This window comes from Euprymna scolopes, chromosome 42, assembly GCF_053919585.1.
Source record: "Euprymna scolopes isolate OS-2025 chromosome 42, ASM5391958v1, whole genome shotgun sequence".
NCBI lineage: Eukaryota > Metazoa > Mollusca > Cephalopoda > Sepiida > Sepiolidae > Euprymna > Euprymna scolopes.
The window spans coordinates 16,194,662-16,212,624 of record NC_136523.1 but is presented as its reverse complement, the minus strand read 5'-3'; the positions used below and the strand labels follow the sequence as shown (position 1 = coordinate 16,212,624).

At 34.7% G+C, this 17,963-nt stretch overlaps 1 protein-coding gene across 2 annotated transcripts in view; it reads right to left on the bottom strand.

The window, feature by feature from the left end:
* Window positions 1-1,486: 1,486 nt before the first annotated feature.
* Window positions 1,487-17,963, bottom strand: part of LOC145266938 (BTB/POZ domain-containing protein 16-like) — an 81,952-nt gene continuing 65,475 nt past the window's right edge. For both annotated transcript variants that reach the window (XM_080122752.1, XM_080122753.1), the window contains 5 exons: window positions 17,353-17,435; window positions 15,123-15,200; window positions 10,692-10,787; window positions 5,609-5,797; window positions 1,487-1,695 (listed from right to left, as the gene is read on the bottom strand). In XM_080122752.1, coding sequence (XP_079978878.1) covers window positions 1,627-1,695; window positions 5,609-5,797; window positions 10,692-10,787; window positions 15,123-15,200; window positions 17,353-17,435 — 515 coding nt within the window. In that variant the 3' untranslated portion in view covers window positions 1,487-1,626. The remainder of the gene's footprint in view (window positions 1,696-5,608; window positions 5,798-10,691; window positions 10,788-15,122; window positions 15,201-17,352; window positions 17,436-17,963) is intronic.

The following is a 17,963-nucleotide window of genomic DNA, read 5'->3' as shown; positions in this document are numbered from 1 at the left end:
TATTAGCTATGGAATTCATGTAGGAGTATGACACTTGTGACGTAAAGAAAATGGTGTTTTTGTGACATAACAGAAACATTTCTATGAAAGTATATTAAAATGAAAAAAGAATATAGATAGATTTCTATGAGTCATTCTGTTTATAATTGTTTGTTTAAAAAAAAAAAACTTACAGCCATTGAATTAAAAGTTGCGTTAAAATAACTTAAACGTAATACGGAAATGAATGATGTAAAAAAAATGCCGACAATATTAACAATTGTTTATTTGGATAATTTAAAACGCAAAAAAAAAAAAAAATAGGCCGCTGAAAACGTACACAGTAAAAAAAAATATGTTGTCAACAGGTCAAAGTTGATTCATTTGTGAGAAAAACGCGACAGTATAGTTGTAATATAGAATAGTTGCAAAACATCCCCTAAGGGGTCAGTATGTGATATTAGCTATGGAATTAATGTATGAGCTTTACACTTGTGACGTAAAGGAAATAGTATTTTTTGTGACATAACAGAAACATTTCTATGAAAGTATATTAAAATGAAAAAAGAAATATAGATAGGTTTCTATGACTCATTCTGTTTAGAGTAGTAGTAGGGAAAATACATGTGAACCAGTAGTAGTAATAGTAGAATAAGGAAGAGGAGGCGTAGTAGTAGTAGTAGTAGTAGTAAGAGGAGAAGAGGAGGCGTAGTAGTAGTTGTAAAGAGAAGTAATAGTAGTAGCAAGAAGAGGAGGCAGAGTAGTAGTAGTAGTAGTAGTAAGAGGAGGATATTGCGCAAGCAAACAACCAAGAACGACAGTTTTAGTATTATAATAAAGATATATATGTGTGTGTATGTATGATAATCTTCCAGAACCTCAGAGGAAGGCTAACAGGTGATGTTGCCTAAGGATGACCTGAAACTTTGCAAGCAGGGACGTTCATCTTGTTGAGGCCTTATACATATCCTGAGGTATCATACATACTACCGGTTCATACACGATGTATCGAAGTTGTATTTTCTCTTTAGAGTTTGTGTTGTTTTATTTTTTTTATACTTCTAAACCACTTCTTGCACTTTCAACCAGAACAGATAGATGAAGGCGAATATAAACCCATAGAAAACAGCGTTTAGGGTTGTCAAGGCAACAGTCTATTGAATTTTCTTGTTTACTTTTAATTCACTAATTTTATATGAATATTAATGTAAACTTATTCTGTCTTGTAGTCCTCACATTCTATAAGTGATTTTTTTTTCTGAAAAAGGGAAAAGAATTGCTGTTTTCTGGATTGAAATGTATCCGTATAATACTGTTGGATGATCTTTGAGCTTGAAGTATTTTTTTTTTTAAATTTATTTTTAGCATCTTACATCAAGTGGCTTCATATCTTGTCTGGAGTGATTTCCATAAATAACAAAAAAAAAAAAGTGGAAACGCACAATGTTTATCATCAACATGTTGTACACTAGCAGGAAATTAAAAAATTATAAACTAATAGAAAAAATTTTGTTAAAAATCCATTTTTATCTAAGAAAATATATTTTTTGGATTACAATTTAAAATTTTCAAAATTTTATGTATTTAATTTTTTTTTTCAGCATTCCAAATCAAAGAATAAAATAATGAAAAAAAAAAATGAAAATTTTAGGAGCGCGGAAGCAAAATGGCAAATGTGGCATACAGTGGAAATGTTTCGGATTTCAGCGATAATTCCTGAAAATAGAGAAAAGATAACGTCATCATCATAATTTTAACATCCGTTTTACATTCTGACATTTTTGTAAAAGACTTCCGATCTTCTCATATATATATATATATATATATATATATATATATGACTATTTTATTTAATCACATAAATTAATATATGAAAATATAATTTTATGCGTAAATTTTCAGTATTTACTTCAACAGTACTCAATACATAGTTAGGGCCCTTCGGTGGGGCATTAGGATACGCCGACTGCCCCCCTGCAGAGGGTAAAAGTCCCTCAATGGGGGTCCTGGATATGGCCTTAAACTATATCTGATAGTGAGGCCCCAGCTTGCAGGCTTTGGGGAGTGTGGAGCCACCCTTTAATTGCCATTGCTCCCAGGTCCACTCTGACCCGGAGTGGTAGTACCTGTTAGGGTCCCAACTATGGGTTAAATAGAAACTGACTTGCAAAAAACAACCAACCAATACATAGTTAGAGCTAGGTAGTAAGTTATAAAAATATATATGGCATATGCATAAGCCTGACGAATTCTCACAAGAATGAAACGCAGAATATTCTGTGTAGCTTAATTGCTATATATATTTTTATAACTTACTACCTAGTTCTAACTATACTGTTGTAAATACTTAAAGTTTACGCGTAAAATTATATCTCCGTATATTAATTTATGTGGTTAAATGAAGTAGTTATATATATATATTTTTGTTTTATTTTATTTTAATTCAGTCAAAGGTCTCAAAAATCAAAGGGTCCACAATCTGGGTCTAACACTTGTTTACTTAGACCCAGGTTGTGGACCTTTTGATTTTTGAGAACTATGTCAGGCTTAATAGCTCCATTTTCTAGATATGTAGCTGTAGAAATTTCGTAGTCATAGTGGATGGTGTATGACTTATTCCCAACTGTTCATGCTGGTAAACATGTTCCCAGGATGTACCAGAAAGAACAGTTGGAAATGTGTGTGTATGTGTGTGTGTATCGAGAAATCATTTTAACAAAAGCATGCACCTGGTGACAAATGTAAGAAAAAGAAGTTTAATATAATTATATTGTATTAAAAATCATTTAAGTTTGAAAATGAATTATATGTCTTTAACTGATTTTTAAACGATTACGATAAAAATATTACCAAGGAAAATTTTATATTAAAGATAAAGATTTATAAAAAAAAATAATTAAATGACAAAAGAATTATAGTTTAAGTAATAATGAGTTCGATTACAATATTAATAAAATTAAATTCTATATGGATATAAAATTTAGATCAAATCGACAATTGTTTGCTTGACGGATTAAACCATGTAATTTTTTAATTATATCAATTTTATTACATAATTCAAACACTTTATTAGCGACTAGTTTTTAAAAAAGGAAAAGATTAAGAACACAATAAGTTTGACATTTTGAATTAAATCTATAGTCATAACAAATTATAAAACCTAGCTAAACCTTTTTAAGCTTTAACCATCACGAATTTATATATATATATATATATATATATATATATATATATATATATATATATATATATATATATATATATATTATATATAAGAATACAAAAAGTATAAAAGCTTATAACTTTTCTTTATTCATATTCTATTGGTGACGTGCAAGAATACAAAATACTATTATGAAAAAAAATTCAACTTTTTTTACAAGTACATAATTTTCGACTGATCCTTCAGTCTGATATTAATTTTTTTCATAATATTATTTTGTATTCTTGCACGTCACCAATAGAAAACTTTTGTACTTTTCGTGTTCTTTTTTTTTTTTTTAGACATTTTCATATATATATATATATATATATATATATATATATATATATATATTCGAACATTCCTTGAATACCAAACTAATATTTCTCCAAATATTTATATGCAGAATGTGTTTTTTTTTTGTTTTTTTTAAATCTACAAGATCACATTGAAGTTTAGTAAATAAAAAAAAAATAATAAAAAATTTTTTTTTTTTTTTTTAAATGACCCAGAGAGAAAAATGGAGGGGATAGAATAATATGGGAGAGATAATTTGTAGCCAGATTTTGGTTGAATTAATAGTCGAAAGCAAGGGAAGCGAAAAGAGACAATTTTCAGTGTCTATGCAGATTATGGAATGTGTTATTTTTCCTCTACAGCTTTCTTTATTTTTTTTAACTCCTCACCTCTGTTTCCATTTTGTACTTTTGATTCTTGTAAAAATATTTTCTCTCCTTTTTTTCACTTTTACCTTTGTCAGTGATCTATGATGTGACAAGCATGCATGGAAACACCCAAGAATCGTCTGCCAATATCTAAGTCGGATCAAAAAGCAGTCTGCAGCAAAAAGGAGTTTGTCCAAAGGCTATAAAAAAGCCGATAATAGTAATTCGCCACAAGGATTTGGCCTTCGGGCTACAGATCCAAGTGTAGTATATGTTCTGAAGCTACACTTAAGCTAATTTGTCGTTAGTAAGTGTAGATGAAACCCTTCCATGGCAGGTGCTCGTCTGAGCTCCAATCCCTCGTCCCTCCTCGCCAATCTTTCACGAGAAACACCCGTCTGGCTGAAACTACTGTCAATAATTTTCCCCACTCTTTATCTGTGCCTAAATCCAAACGTAGATTCCATGAGCAAAGCTTCTTTCTTAGAACTGCACGCCAGTGGAACTCTCTGCCGCTTGCCTGTTTCCCACCTGACTACAACTTGGACGTCTTCAAGTCCAACATAAACAAACTCCTGACAAACCGCCCCCTTAAGTAAGACACTCTATGAAAACCCCCAATACTAATGATTACTACAATACTATTTCATTGATTACTGTACACGCAATAACCCTTATCCCTGAGTGGCCTTCGGGCCTTGATAAGTGGTGACTCCCATATAAAAAAACAAACAAAACGAAAAAAACCCTTCTATATACTAAGGCAATTTTTATTTTTGCAACTACTAGAGTTTTACCCCTTTTTGGAGAGCTGGTTTTCCTCCAACCTTGTATCACATTTTGCTTACGTGTGAAAGTAAATAAATACCAACTCTCAAGATTGCTCTGGTAACGTGTCATGTCGAATCATCAGAGGTGTTCAGGTTTGAATCCCTGGTATTCGGGATCATGTTGTGTAGAATCGTCGGAGGTGTTTGGGCTTGAATCGACCATGTTAGGAATTGTGTTGTGTCAAGTCAACAAATCAACCGTGTTGTTCGGAATCACGTTGATTCAATGGAGATGGTCGAATTGACCATGTTGCTTGGGATCGTGTCGAATCAACGGAGGTGTTCAGGTTCGAATTGACAGAGTTCTTTCATGTCAGGTCACATAGATGAAATTGTTCGGGACTGTGCTGCTGCATATGATATCTTTTTTTGTGTTGTTTTCTCTTCCGTCCGGCCCTGTCGGTGGGGCATTAGAATACACCGACTGCCCCCCTGCAGAGGGTAAAAGTCCCTCAATGGGGGTCCTGGATATGACCTTAAACTATATCCAGTGGTGAAGTCCCAGCTTATGGGCTTTGGGGAGTGTGGAGCCACCCTTTAATTACCATTGCTCCTAGGTCCACTCTGACCCGGAATGGTAGTACCTGTTAGGGTCCCAACTATGGGTTAAATAGAAACCGACTTGAAAACAACAAATATATTCTATTAAAAAAAATTTTCTTCAAAATCTTTGGATTCGGCATTAAATAACCCAAAAAGGGTTGATATAAAAACAAAAACAACCAACCAACTCTCTTCCGTCCTGCCCCCCCCCCCTAAAGTGTTAGGTGGAAATGGGGTTATTGAAAAGACGATGGATAGGAAAGATGCCTATGCAGAAAAATAATCTGTGGAAGATAATTTGTAGTCGAGCTTTCGAAATACTAGGTTATTTGGAAATCTGACTTTCTGAGAGTATGTCCGTTGGTGGTCGAAAATAGACAAGTACTTACTTTGCTTCTTGACGTCTTTTTGCCATACCGAAAGTTGCCTTCCATGATCCCCGTCGTTTGTGCCGACAGTTTCCCATGGCTGTACGTCTGGACTGTGATGCTGTAGATGACAGGTCTCTCTGAACGCAAAGAGAATGTATGCCGCTCGCATTCCCGGAATGACAAGGCAGGATCAGCTGGTTTTAAACGCTGCCAGAGTGTGATTGGGCAGTCGAAAGCAAGGGGAACAGAAAATAGAGAAAAAAATAAAAAAATTATTTTAAACAACTTGCAGAATACTCGTCCCAGGGCTGGTAAAAATGGATTTCGACGACCTCCTCCCCTCCTAAGTGTTGGAAGAAAAAAATGAAAGAGGAAAAAGTATTGCTTATATTGAAAGGGGACAGCTCCAAGTTTTTAGTTAGAAACCAAGTAATTAGGATCGAATATTATTATTGAAGGAGAATTTTGGAATCGAACTCAGTTATTAAAAGTTAAAATGAATATACATTGTTGTTAGTTAGATACGATTCCAGGAATGCAGTGGAATTATCCATTGTAGTGAGGAATGCAAGAGAAATAACTTATACAACAAAGAATGCGGGTAAAACAAAGTTGTTGGTTTAATATGGGCCGGAGCAGGAATAATGAGGGTTGTCTCAAAAGTAAAGCATCCTAGTTTCCTAGTTTTTTTATAACTCAAAAGTTGAAGAGCTACAAAGACGGTGGTGGTACCATTAAAACGAGCAACCTTTTGCTTTCCAGATTTTATTTTTCTATATAGTCACTGAGGATTGAACCTTCAACCTTCATAAGAGTGTCACTTAGAATTGAATTGTAACTAACATATTCGTTAAGCCAAGGATCCTTGCATGGATTGAATAAAGAGTTCCCAGAAAATTCCAGAGTACAAAATGATACCCATGTAGAAGTGTTGTACGTTGAAGGGAAAAGCTCCCGTTTTTTTTTGTTAGAAATAATTAGGATCGAATATTATTATTGAAGAAGAATTCTGGAATCGAACTCAGTTATTAAAAATTAAAATGAATACATTGTTGTTAGTTAGATACGATTCCAGGAATGCAGTGGAATTATCCACTGTAGTGAAGAATGAAAGTTAGAAATTACTTATACAACAAAAGGATGCAGGTAAAACAGAAAGTTGTGTTTGTTTAATTTATGTCAGAGCAGGAATAATGAAATAACAGAAATAAAGAATGTCCACAGAGAAAAAAAATCTGGGTCTTGTGTTGCCAGGACACATGTTGGAAGCACGTGCATGGAATTCACGTCTTGCCCGTGTGCTGACGTCACAAAGAAGTATAGATTTAATATATACTATTAAGTGAGTCTGATGAGGGAGAAGCAGTTATTCCGGCAGACTAACAGAGTTATCCAAAACTCCTGGGAAGCGAAAGGGGTTAGTAAAAGACGACAAAGTTAGCAGGCATTGAATTCCAATCACCAGCTGGATGAATAAATGCCTTGTATTTGTTATGTAAGCCTTTTGTCTTCGGTCATCATTCAACCAAAAGGTAATGTGTTTGTGTTCATCGTCTTGTATAAAAAACTTTGTATGAAAGCCCCTTCTAAAGATCGGCTGTATCCCCCTCTTGGATAATGCATCTCCCTCATGTTTAAAGAACTTTCATTAAGAATTGCTCTCTCTATCATTATTATAAATGTGGACTTCCCAAGTATTGGGTATCTTTGTCGTCTCTGTATAACCCACAATGCAATACAAAGCGATTTGGTGCCATTCCGCAACACAAATACGTCACAAACATATTTATACAACAGTATTACAAAATAATAAAATAAAGAGGAAATAAGTTTATTAGGTATAGAAAATATGGTTGAATGAATGATAATGGAATGTCAATGTTGACTTATAGTATTAAGAGGGCCGATAGTGTCACACACACACACACACACACAATTGTTAATCAAGGTGTGGCAATTAACAGGAACAAAAGATCGGTCAGTATATTTTAGAGTTAGTTTTAGGTATGCAGGTAGGTTTATGACAGTTGGGAGCAGTCTTGGGTTTGCAACGGTTAACGACAGAGTTGATGAGTTTCCAGTTGGACATTGTTTAAGGCAGGTCGTGACTTGACCCAGATCAAAAGAGCTTTAGAGTTGACATCAACTGACAAACACAGCCTCGACAGAATGTAGATGTGAACGTTAGCGTTCAGAGTACAACTGATATTTGCAAAATGGATTTCCAAAACAGAACAATTTTGAGTGCCTATTCAGAATATGGACAGTGCTATTTTTTTGTCTATAGTAAGGGTTCTCAGCCGGGTTCTACAAGGACCCTAGGGATCCATGGAATATTTATAGGAGTCCTTCAGTAAAATATAACAAATCAGAGGTCTACAATGATATTTTGGTGGTCCATGAATAAAACCAACTCATAATGGTTTTTGTTATTAAAAATTTATTTTTTTGGTTTTTATTATTAAAAATTTCATTTTATTATTAAAAATTAAATTTCTTCTGTAATTTTGGTTTGACACAAAAAAAGGCTAAAGTAGACATTCAAACGAATTTGAATGTATTTTCCAGATTTCAAAAAATGTACATAAAATTGCCTTGAAAGCAATAAAAAAGAAAATGTAAGTGATAGGAGCTAGTTTTAAATATGCGCCTCCGACAGTCGGTTCTTTTCCTATTATATTTTCTGTCTGACCTTCGCCCTCCCATACTATGACCAATTGTTATGAGGGGGTCCACCAAGAAAATAAGGGTCCATGGGTAATCTTGTGGTGGCACCCACTCATTTACATATGTGGATAATATTACACATAAATAACAAGACTCGGTTAGTCTGAGTGTGTGTTAACCAGAAGCTACCGAAGGCCGAGCCGAGAGCAGATATGTTCTCCAGCCAAGACCTGACAACCATTATGTAAATATACTGTGAATATACTTTTTCTAATACACTTCTTATTGATCTACCTTTGTTTGTTGAGTTTTCATTTGTATTGCCTTATGCGTTATTTGATTCAATCTGCAAACATAACAGGTAAAAAAAAAGGGTTGAGAACCACTGTCTACAGCTTTCTTTAGGTTTTAGTAAACTCCTTGTCTCTACCTCATCTTTAGTTTGTATTTAGGCGATTCTTAAAAATATATTTTTTTTCCTTTTTCAATTTTAGGAAGAAAGAAAAAAATAAAGGAAAAAGTATAACAACAAAAAAAGAGAAAATAAGTTTATTAGAGAACTGTTCCACTGGCCTGCTTCCCGAGTAAATACAACATGATAGCCTTCAAATCCAATGTAAACAAGTTCTTCTTGAGCCGTGCCCATAAATAATCAAATTTACATCATTAACGATTACTATACTACCACTTTACATTCATTAATCCTTATCCTCGAGTGGTCTTCGAGCCTTGATAAGTGGTGACTCACGAATTAAAAAAGCTATAAGAAACACCCGTCTAGCTGAAACCATTGTCAGTAATTTTCCCCAATCTTTATCTGTGCCTAAATCAAAACGCAGATTCCATGAACAAAGTGCACGCCTGTGGACCTCTCTTCCGTTTGCTTGTTTCCCACCAGACTACAACTTGGATGTCTTCAAGTCCAACATAAACAAATTCCTGATGAACCGCCCCCTTAAGTGAGACGCTTTATCAAATCTCCAATACTAACGATTACTACGATACTATCCCATTGATTACTGTATACACAATAACCCTTATCCCTGAGTAGCTTCCGGGCCTTGATAAGTGGTGACAACCATGTAAAAAAAGCAAAAAAAAAAAAACCCCCAAAAAACTGGATTTTATTACGATTAATTTCAAAGTTTCTTATTTTTTTTCTAACTGTTTATTTTGTCTGCCGTCTCAACACCAGCTTAAAATTTATTAAATTTTATTCCTTACGGACTATTATCCTCATCTTTATGTAGTTGTTTCACAACGTTTCGGCCAACTATTCCTCTGGACTTTGTCAGGTGGTAACTGCAACGAGATAGGAACTCCGAATCTCCTGACTGCATCCACTGCCTTCCGTAGTTGCTGTTGTCTCACCACATTTTGGCCAAGTAAGCCTGTGGCCGGCTTTGGGTAGGATTGAACCGCTATCTTCAGACAATTCTCACTTGGAAGCGTAAAGATTCAATGTCTTTATCAACTGCGCCACGGGCCCCGAAGGGTGATCAAGGTTGAATTTTTTGGCCTTATAAATTTGGGAATAATAGTCCGTAATGAATAAAAATTAATAAATAATACTCATTTCAATAATAAATTCCAAAAATAATATATACCAGCTTAAGTCTCTTGCCACAATCTCGGGGCCACACAATCCATCTCACCCAGTCTGTGTCTTTTTCTCTCCCGATTTCACGCTGGCCATGTCTTGCCTTTGACTTTGCTTCTTTCCTAAACATGTGCTGTCCTTTTTTCTTTTTCTTCTGATGCAAGCCTACACACACTTTCTAATTTGCATATGTGCTCAAACGGCTGTTGCTGCTAATACCTTCACTAGCCAGCTATCCTTCAGCTGCTGCTGCTATTTTCACACATGCTCATATGCGCTCCGTTACATTTTTTTTTATGGAAATCGCTCCAGACAAGGTATGAAGTCGCTTGATGTAAAGTGCTAACAAGAACAAGAACAAAAATGGTTATTGCAGATACAGGAGATGCTTTTTTTTGAAAAGACGACGGCTATAGGTAGGAGGAAAACAGTCAGTAGAAAGAGTTCCACAAGCTGGCAGTTCTTGAAAGAAGCTCCTGGAATGGGAATCTGTATAACAATGCAGCAAAGACTACTAGACCAACGAGTCAAACAAGCTGGAACAAAGGAAGCAGGGAATAGATCAGACAATTCTGAACAATCAAACTATTTATAGAAAAGACTGAGACTAGCAACATCACGTCTGTGAGAAAAGAAGTTGCAGATTAGAAGATAGGGAAGGGTGGGGTGGAGGGGGGGCATCATGAAATTACAGATACGTTTCTGCAATTTATCGAGAATCCTCGAAGGGGACAGAGATTCACAAGCCCAAATATAATAAAAGTACTCCATGAAGTTGGCATTTGCCAATTCCATTGTCGACAAGGCTTTAAAAGATTCGCAAATTGGTTTTACCTGAATGTAAAGTGTGTAGACGTTATCCGAGCAATTGACTCGGAGGTTGAAATGGAATCCATGAAGAGACATCACTTGCGAATCGTAGGATTTACCCTGAAACAGAAAAGAGGAGAGAAAGTTCAACATCTTTGCACGGTTAACAGAGGCTTCGTGCGTTGGATGGTGCAGAGACGAAACGGAAAATAAGCCAAGTTCATTCAATCAGTGTAGTGCAAATAGCAAAAAAAAAGTCACTCTGTGTTTGTGGGTGTGTGTGAGTTTCTTCCTCATAGGTTCCAAAACGGCTGAGCCAATCTTTTGCAAATTTCACACAAAGGTAATATATATTTCTGGCAGTTTTCTTAGAGATGTATTTTACAGAAATTCATTTGCAAAATATCAAAAAATCCAAAAAATCTGACCATAAAAATACTCTTCTTTTATAGAAAAAAAGAAAGAATTTTTACAAGGAAATATTTTACGTTACACCGATGTAAGCTTGGCCAGTGTAACGTAAAATATTCCCCTGTAAAAATTCTTCTTTATCTATAAGAGAAGGAAAACTATTTTTAAGATCGTCAAGCCCAAATATCAGCTGACATGATATTGTAAACAAATACAGACGGAATTTGATGAACGACATTATCATTATTATATTTATTTTTATTTTTTTTTTTAATGCGAATTAGTCCATCGGGAAAATTTTTCCTCATAATATATAATAATCAATGGAGGATTGATTCTAAAATAATACATGCACAATGTGCATAAATTAAAATGTCATGTTTAAGCGTATTGTATGATCGGGCAACAATGACAATAGTTGCGTGTCTATCTTTTGATGAAGGAAGAATTATAATTCAGTTTGAATCTAGTTGCGGTTTGCGACGGAGGTAAAATTTGGATATGAGATGCTGTTCGTGGTGCAGTAGCCCAGCCAACTCTTGTGTTTCTTTTAAGTGCTCCTGAACATGTTGGTGCAAAAATAATGTCGTTTTTTGACGTTCGACTTCGACATTCTTTTTGCACCGACCTAATAAAATAAAAGAATTCTATTTTCATAGAAAAAGAAATGGTGTCTTCTTCGCTATTTTATACAGTGTTTAGCTCCAACGCAACGGTCCTGACATTAATGAGGCTAACAAAGAATTCAAAGAAGACACACCAGCAGATGTAGCCGATAACATCAACCCCTTGATGTAAAGAGGATGTGTTTATTGTTTCATTGTGTTTAACATCCAGGGAGCTGATTGCTGTGTCCAGGACATAACAACCATTCCATAAACGCCCCCACGATACAGACAAACCAAGACAAACTCCCCGCAAACAAACCTCTCATAGGACCGTACTGATTTGATAATTTCTGAATTTTGTGAGATGAAGACTCACAAGGACCATGCTGTAATGGATAAAGTACTTAGTAAAATTCAGTTGCAAGTTACACGCTTTTGGAAGTTGAAGGTTCAATCCTCCGTGCGGGCGACACTCAAAATATTATTGTGAATTACTTAAGACTTTTAGCCAGTTATGGTTGACGGAATGAGAACATGGATTAAATAAAGGGTTCTATTCAAAATTTTGTACTGGTTTTTGAGCCCAACAGAAAGATTTCCAGATTTAACAAGATACACCTGAATAAGGTCGGAGGTTACATCGACCGAAATGTTGTGAAAAATAATATTCAAGACGAGAACAGAAGTCTGAAGAACCCAAGTAATCAATCCTCATTTCAAAAATTCAGATTTCCGTTTAAATCACTTATGGATGTGCTTTCTCTACTTTCTGACGGAACGAGAGCATGCTACCCTCGTGAATTAAATAGAGAGTTAGGTTTGAAATTCTGTGCAGATTCCAAAGACTGACCGAAACATTCTGAAGATAAGAATAGTTGTCCAAATAACAAAAAATATAGGAGTAACAGTGCTTTTCTAGCAGCAACTTAATTGTTTAACAAACCAAGGAACAAAGTGTAGTATCTGTGCTATACCTCGTCTATTCCGCTTTTGGTCAGTGAAGGGAAAACCCTAGATTGAAACAAAAATAAAGATTGCCCCAATCCAAATTGCTTCTCTTGGGAGCTGGATTTTCACCACATTAAAAACTGACCTTGTGTCTAACTTTGTTCTCGTGGGGAGGCAAGTAAATAGGAACAATTCCTTGGGCTTTTGGCCAGAAACAAAGTGTAGTATCTGTTCTGATGCTACATTTTGTCTATTCTGTCATCGGTCAGTGAAAGAGAAGTCCTTCCAGACTGAGGCAATTTTTTAATTTTTGTTCTAATCCAGAGTGCCCCCCCCCTTTTTGGGGGGGTTGGGCTAGATTTCCTGACATGAAAAAATTTTTTAATATATATATATATATATATATATATTAAAAAATTTTTTAATATATATATATATATATATATATTAAAACAAAATAGAAATGTAACGGTTTATGTTCTCAAAAGTTCTTTTTTACGTGGATAGAAAAGGAAACTAAAGGCAACTGAGAGTTTTTATGATTTACTAACGGGGGGGGGGCAGGAGACGTCCGGTTTTACCCAGTCATAAAATACGTTTAAATATGATATTTTAATTTGTCCAGATTTCGTATATATTATTATAGAGTTGTGATTTCAAAAGTTAAAAAAAAAAAAGTATTTTGGGTGCCATCAGCTAGAATCGAAACCGAAAGCAAAACTGTAGCATTCAAAGCTGGTGACGTTACCACTGTACCAACGTGACACACATATACACTGATTAAAACTAAACTGACATGAATGTACGAGTGTATAACGATTTATTTTCAATCCTGACCCATTTTTGACCCCTTTAAAACTATTTTAACCGGCTAAAGACCCATAAAAGAATGGTTCATAAAAAATCTAATCATTTGAGGCCCCTAGCAGCACTCTGCAACTTTTAGTTTCGGAGGAGATAGAGTTTGAAAATATGAAGACAGACAGACAGACAGACAGACATAGTGAGTTTTATAAATTAGATTTTTTGAAAGAAATAAATAATTAACACATGAGAGAGAGAGAGAGAGAGTATAATTCGCTAAATTAATTAACTCTTTTCTAAAGGTTAAATTGGTGGACACAGCAAGCAAATATCTTAGTGTAGCATTTAGCTCTTTGTGATTATCAAAGTTTCCCTTCCAATTATTACAGCATTGTTGGTTATCTGTCCTGCGTCCGTTCCATAGCAAAACTGATCTGCATCTCCTCTTCCTCTTGTAGGAGTTGAAAACTCCCAGCCTAACTCCATTGTTGCCCTTTAACTCAGAAGAGCGACCTAGCTACGTCACTTCCTGTTCCCTATATTTCTTCCCTTTTCGCGCTGGACTTTCAAGCAGTCAAGATGTGACAAACACCGCTCTGGTGGGGCCACGGGCCACCACCGTGTTCCTGACTAGCCAGTCAACCGCAAGTAACATTAGTCATCTTTCAATGAACTCTTATTCTTTCTATCGCTTCTTCATGTATATTTATGTAAATAAATTGCATTTCCTTCGCTGATATATAACGGTATATTTTCGTCCTCATTATGCGACATTTTGCCTTTTCAATTCCTCTACCATTAAATACATCCATCCACCATTACACACATGGGGACGGAGTCGTCTATCACACAGCAGACCATCCTGTCCCCAACACTCTGTTAACCCTGATATCTGTTACGTCATGCATCATGTCTTGACGTCTCTTTGTATTCCACTTTGACTCGGGTAACCTCGTACATAACCTTCAGGTCATCCCCTCCAGCCGCTTTTCGCGATTATCAAAGTTTTCCTTTCAAGTATTACAGCATTATTGACAAAATATTTTCCACAACTCTCAGCAGTTTCTCTGTCAACTTAGATATCTGTGATGTCATGTGCCGTGTCCTGACCTCTGTCTAACCTCACATTAACATCTTTTCCTGTCTTTTTTGTGAGAATGTTGTGTCATGTCACTTCAACCTATATATATATATATATATATTTCATTGAAATTTAATGTCAAAATTCTGGCTGATATAGTCACTATATTTACAAGTACTTTCAAATCCATTTGAATCCATTATCAAGGAGAATTGACCGAACTGATTCTGGACAATTCATAGAAATTTTTTTTTTTATAGATATGGCGACTACATAAGCCAGTTCTTGCCATGAGTTATTAGGAAGAGGGAACTATACAGGAGATATCTATTTTATTCAATGAAATTTTTTTTTTTTTTTTACTCGCGTTCACCTTAAACAAGGCATATCACCACTTGGTTGTAAGTGGCCACTATTTGGGACCATGATTAAAATGCCTAAAAGAAAGAATGCTGCCTAATTATTCACACACATACATGTGTGACATAATATTTTATAAATAAATATTAACAATTCAAAAATAAAAATAAAATTGTACATTTTAAAAAGAAAAAAATGGTTGATGAAAAAAATTCAATGAGTTTCACTTAAGCATCGACTTACCTCCTCAATGACAATTCCTTGTCGAACAGATCCCATTTCAAAATTGTGTACTGAACACATATCACCTCCACATTGAAGCTGAGAAAAATAAAAACTTAAAATTAAAAATATAAATAAAAAATAAGTTTTCATTATAATACCTTTACTTTATATATCATTTTAAAGATTGGTTTTTGCTCTACCTAACCGTTTAAATTACAATCGTTTTAAAACAATTATGGCTTCTTTTTAGAAAATTGAAGACAAACTGAAAAAAAAAAAAAGCAACTTCACACAATTTTCTTATTTTGATTCAAGCTAGGCCAAAAAGCTGCTGAAACAGCTCGCGATATTAACGAAGCGTTTGGCCCAGGAACCACTACTGAATGCACAGCACAATGGATTGTCCATCATGCACACACACACACACACACACACACACACACACACACACACACACACACACACACACACACACATTTATGCATAGATCATGATGTTATAATCTTTAGATCACTATGGCCAGTTGTTACAACATTTAAAAAATAAATGTTTAAATTTCAACAATATTTCTTGTAGTTGAAAGTTAAAATTGTCGTAGACTCTAGAAAATTCAGTATGTTATTGCTATACATCTTATGAGATGACTGATCAATTTTTATGATTTCAGGTTCAAATGAACCGCTACAATAGGAATTGGAATACACCTTACTAAAGCCCGAGTGTCACAGCTGATGAATTTCAGAAATGCAGTCTGGACGTAAGGACCTTTTAGAATAACGATATGCAATAAAATTCTGTTTTAAACTTGGAAAAAATGTCACAGAAACGTATGGAACGCTTAAAACTGCTTTTGGGCCATCTTGCATGAATCGAGCATCAGTTTTTAAGTGGCATAAGAGATTCAAGGAAGGCAGGGAGTCTGTGAGGGTGAGTGAGGGGTGTGGGAGGAATAAGGAAGTCAGAACACCAGAGTTGATAGGCCAAATAAAGAATTTCATAGTTAAGGACCATCGTTTGTCTATAGAGACAATAAGTGAGTAGTTTGATGTCAGTGTGGGAACTGTACATACAATTATTCACGAGAAACTGAAGATGCGGAAGATTTGCACAAAGTTTGTCCCAATGCACCAGTCCACAGCTCCATCATTGTCACCTTTCTCTCTGTGACTTTAGGTTATTCCCTAAGCTTAAGGGAAAACTTACAGGATGTCGTTATAAAAATTGAGGAGCTGGAAGAGGTTGTGACAAGGATCATTGACACGCTCGCATGAGAGGACTTCCAGAAGGTATTGGAATGGTACAACAGGTGCATTGCAGTTGGAGGAAATTACTTCGAAGCGAACTAGAATTTACTTATCTCTATATAAATAAAATGAACTCATTTTTTCCCGTCTGATTTTGACCTTAATAGGATTAAAAATCAAGATATTTCATGCAAATATAATATGCACAAACGGCAGAACAATATCTGAGGTGTGTTATAGGCTTATTTCTCAAATTCCTCGATAATCTTAGATTTCTATACTTTTTCTGCTGAGAAGTCACGGCCAAAATCGGTTAAGATCAATGGAAGTGGTAAAATATTTTCTCTCTAATAAATTCCTCCTCCCCCTGCCACCACTTAACACCGTTTGGGGATCGTTCACAAGGAACAGTTGAGAAGAGAACACCGGTTTGGCTTCGTAGTTCTTTCATGTGAAGTTATTTAAAATCACTAAACTAAGCTGCAGTGCTCTGTGGCGTAGTGGTTAGCGTGCTGGACAATTCACATTATATTTTCATGTTCGCGCCGACCTACCGTAGTCGTGTTTTTTTTTTTTTGTTTTTTTTTTTTCCTAAACAACTGGAATGGACTTTTCTTGGTGGCCGAACTGTTAACGTTGCAGATGTTTTTTTTTTTTGTTTTTTTTTCACACTTTATTTTCCTACTTTTACTCATGACTCTGGGTTTGATCCTTCCTACTTACCTACAATAACATTTTTTACCCCCCCCCCCGTCCCGGAAACAAACACTCGGGCAACGCCGGGTACCCCCGCTAGTAAATAATAAAAGTGCCCATACGAAAAAAGTCTGGAAACTTATTGAAGGCACCTCATATATATATGTACATATGATTGGATCTTGTTTATGGATTTTGATCGAAAATAAAATAAGGATTCTAGATGTAAGGTTTAGTATCCATATATCCCTCCTACACACACCACATAACTGAAAAGAAAAAGAAAATTGGTGAAGAAAAATACTTACGGCACTGTAATGTTGACAGAGGACATCTATTAACCAACTCTGCGGGATGAGATTCATTAATTTCATTGTGTGGATGTGGTTCGCTAGAAAAAACAAACGACAAATTCATTTTGGAAATTTTTTTAGATGAGGATTGATAATTTGAATTATTCAGGCTACTATTCTCATCTTCAATGCTAATTCCACAACGTTTCGGTCGATGAAATCTCTGGATTTCTTCGGGCGTTATATATTATTATTTATTTATTTTTATTATTATTCATTTTTATTATTATTTATTTTATTATTATTTATTTATTTATTTTTATTATTATTTATTTTATTATTATTTATTTATTTATTTTTATTATTATTTATTTATTTTATTATTATTATTTATTTTTATTATTATTTATTTTATTATTATTTATTTATTTATTTTTATTATTTATTTATTTATTTTTATTTATTTTTATTCATTTATTTATTTTTATTATTATTTATTTTATTATTATTGATTTTTATTATTATTTATTTATTTTTATTGGAATCCTTTCAGATGAGTAATTTGTATATTTATTTATTTATTTGCGGACTGTTATCCTCATCTTCCCAGTAGTTGTTTCACCACG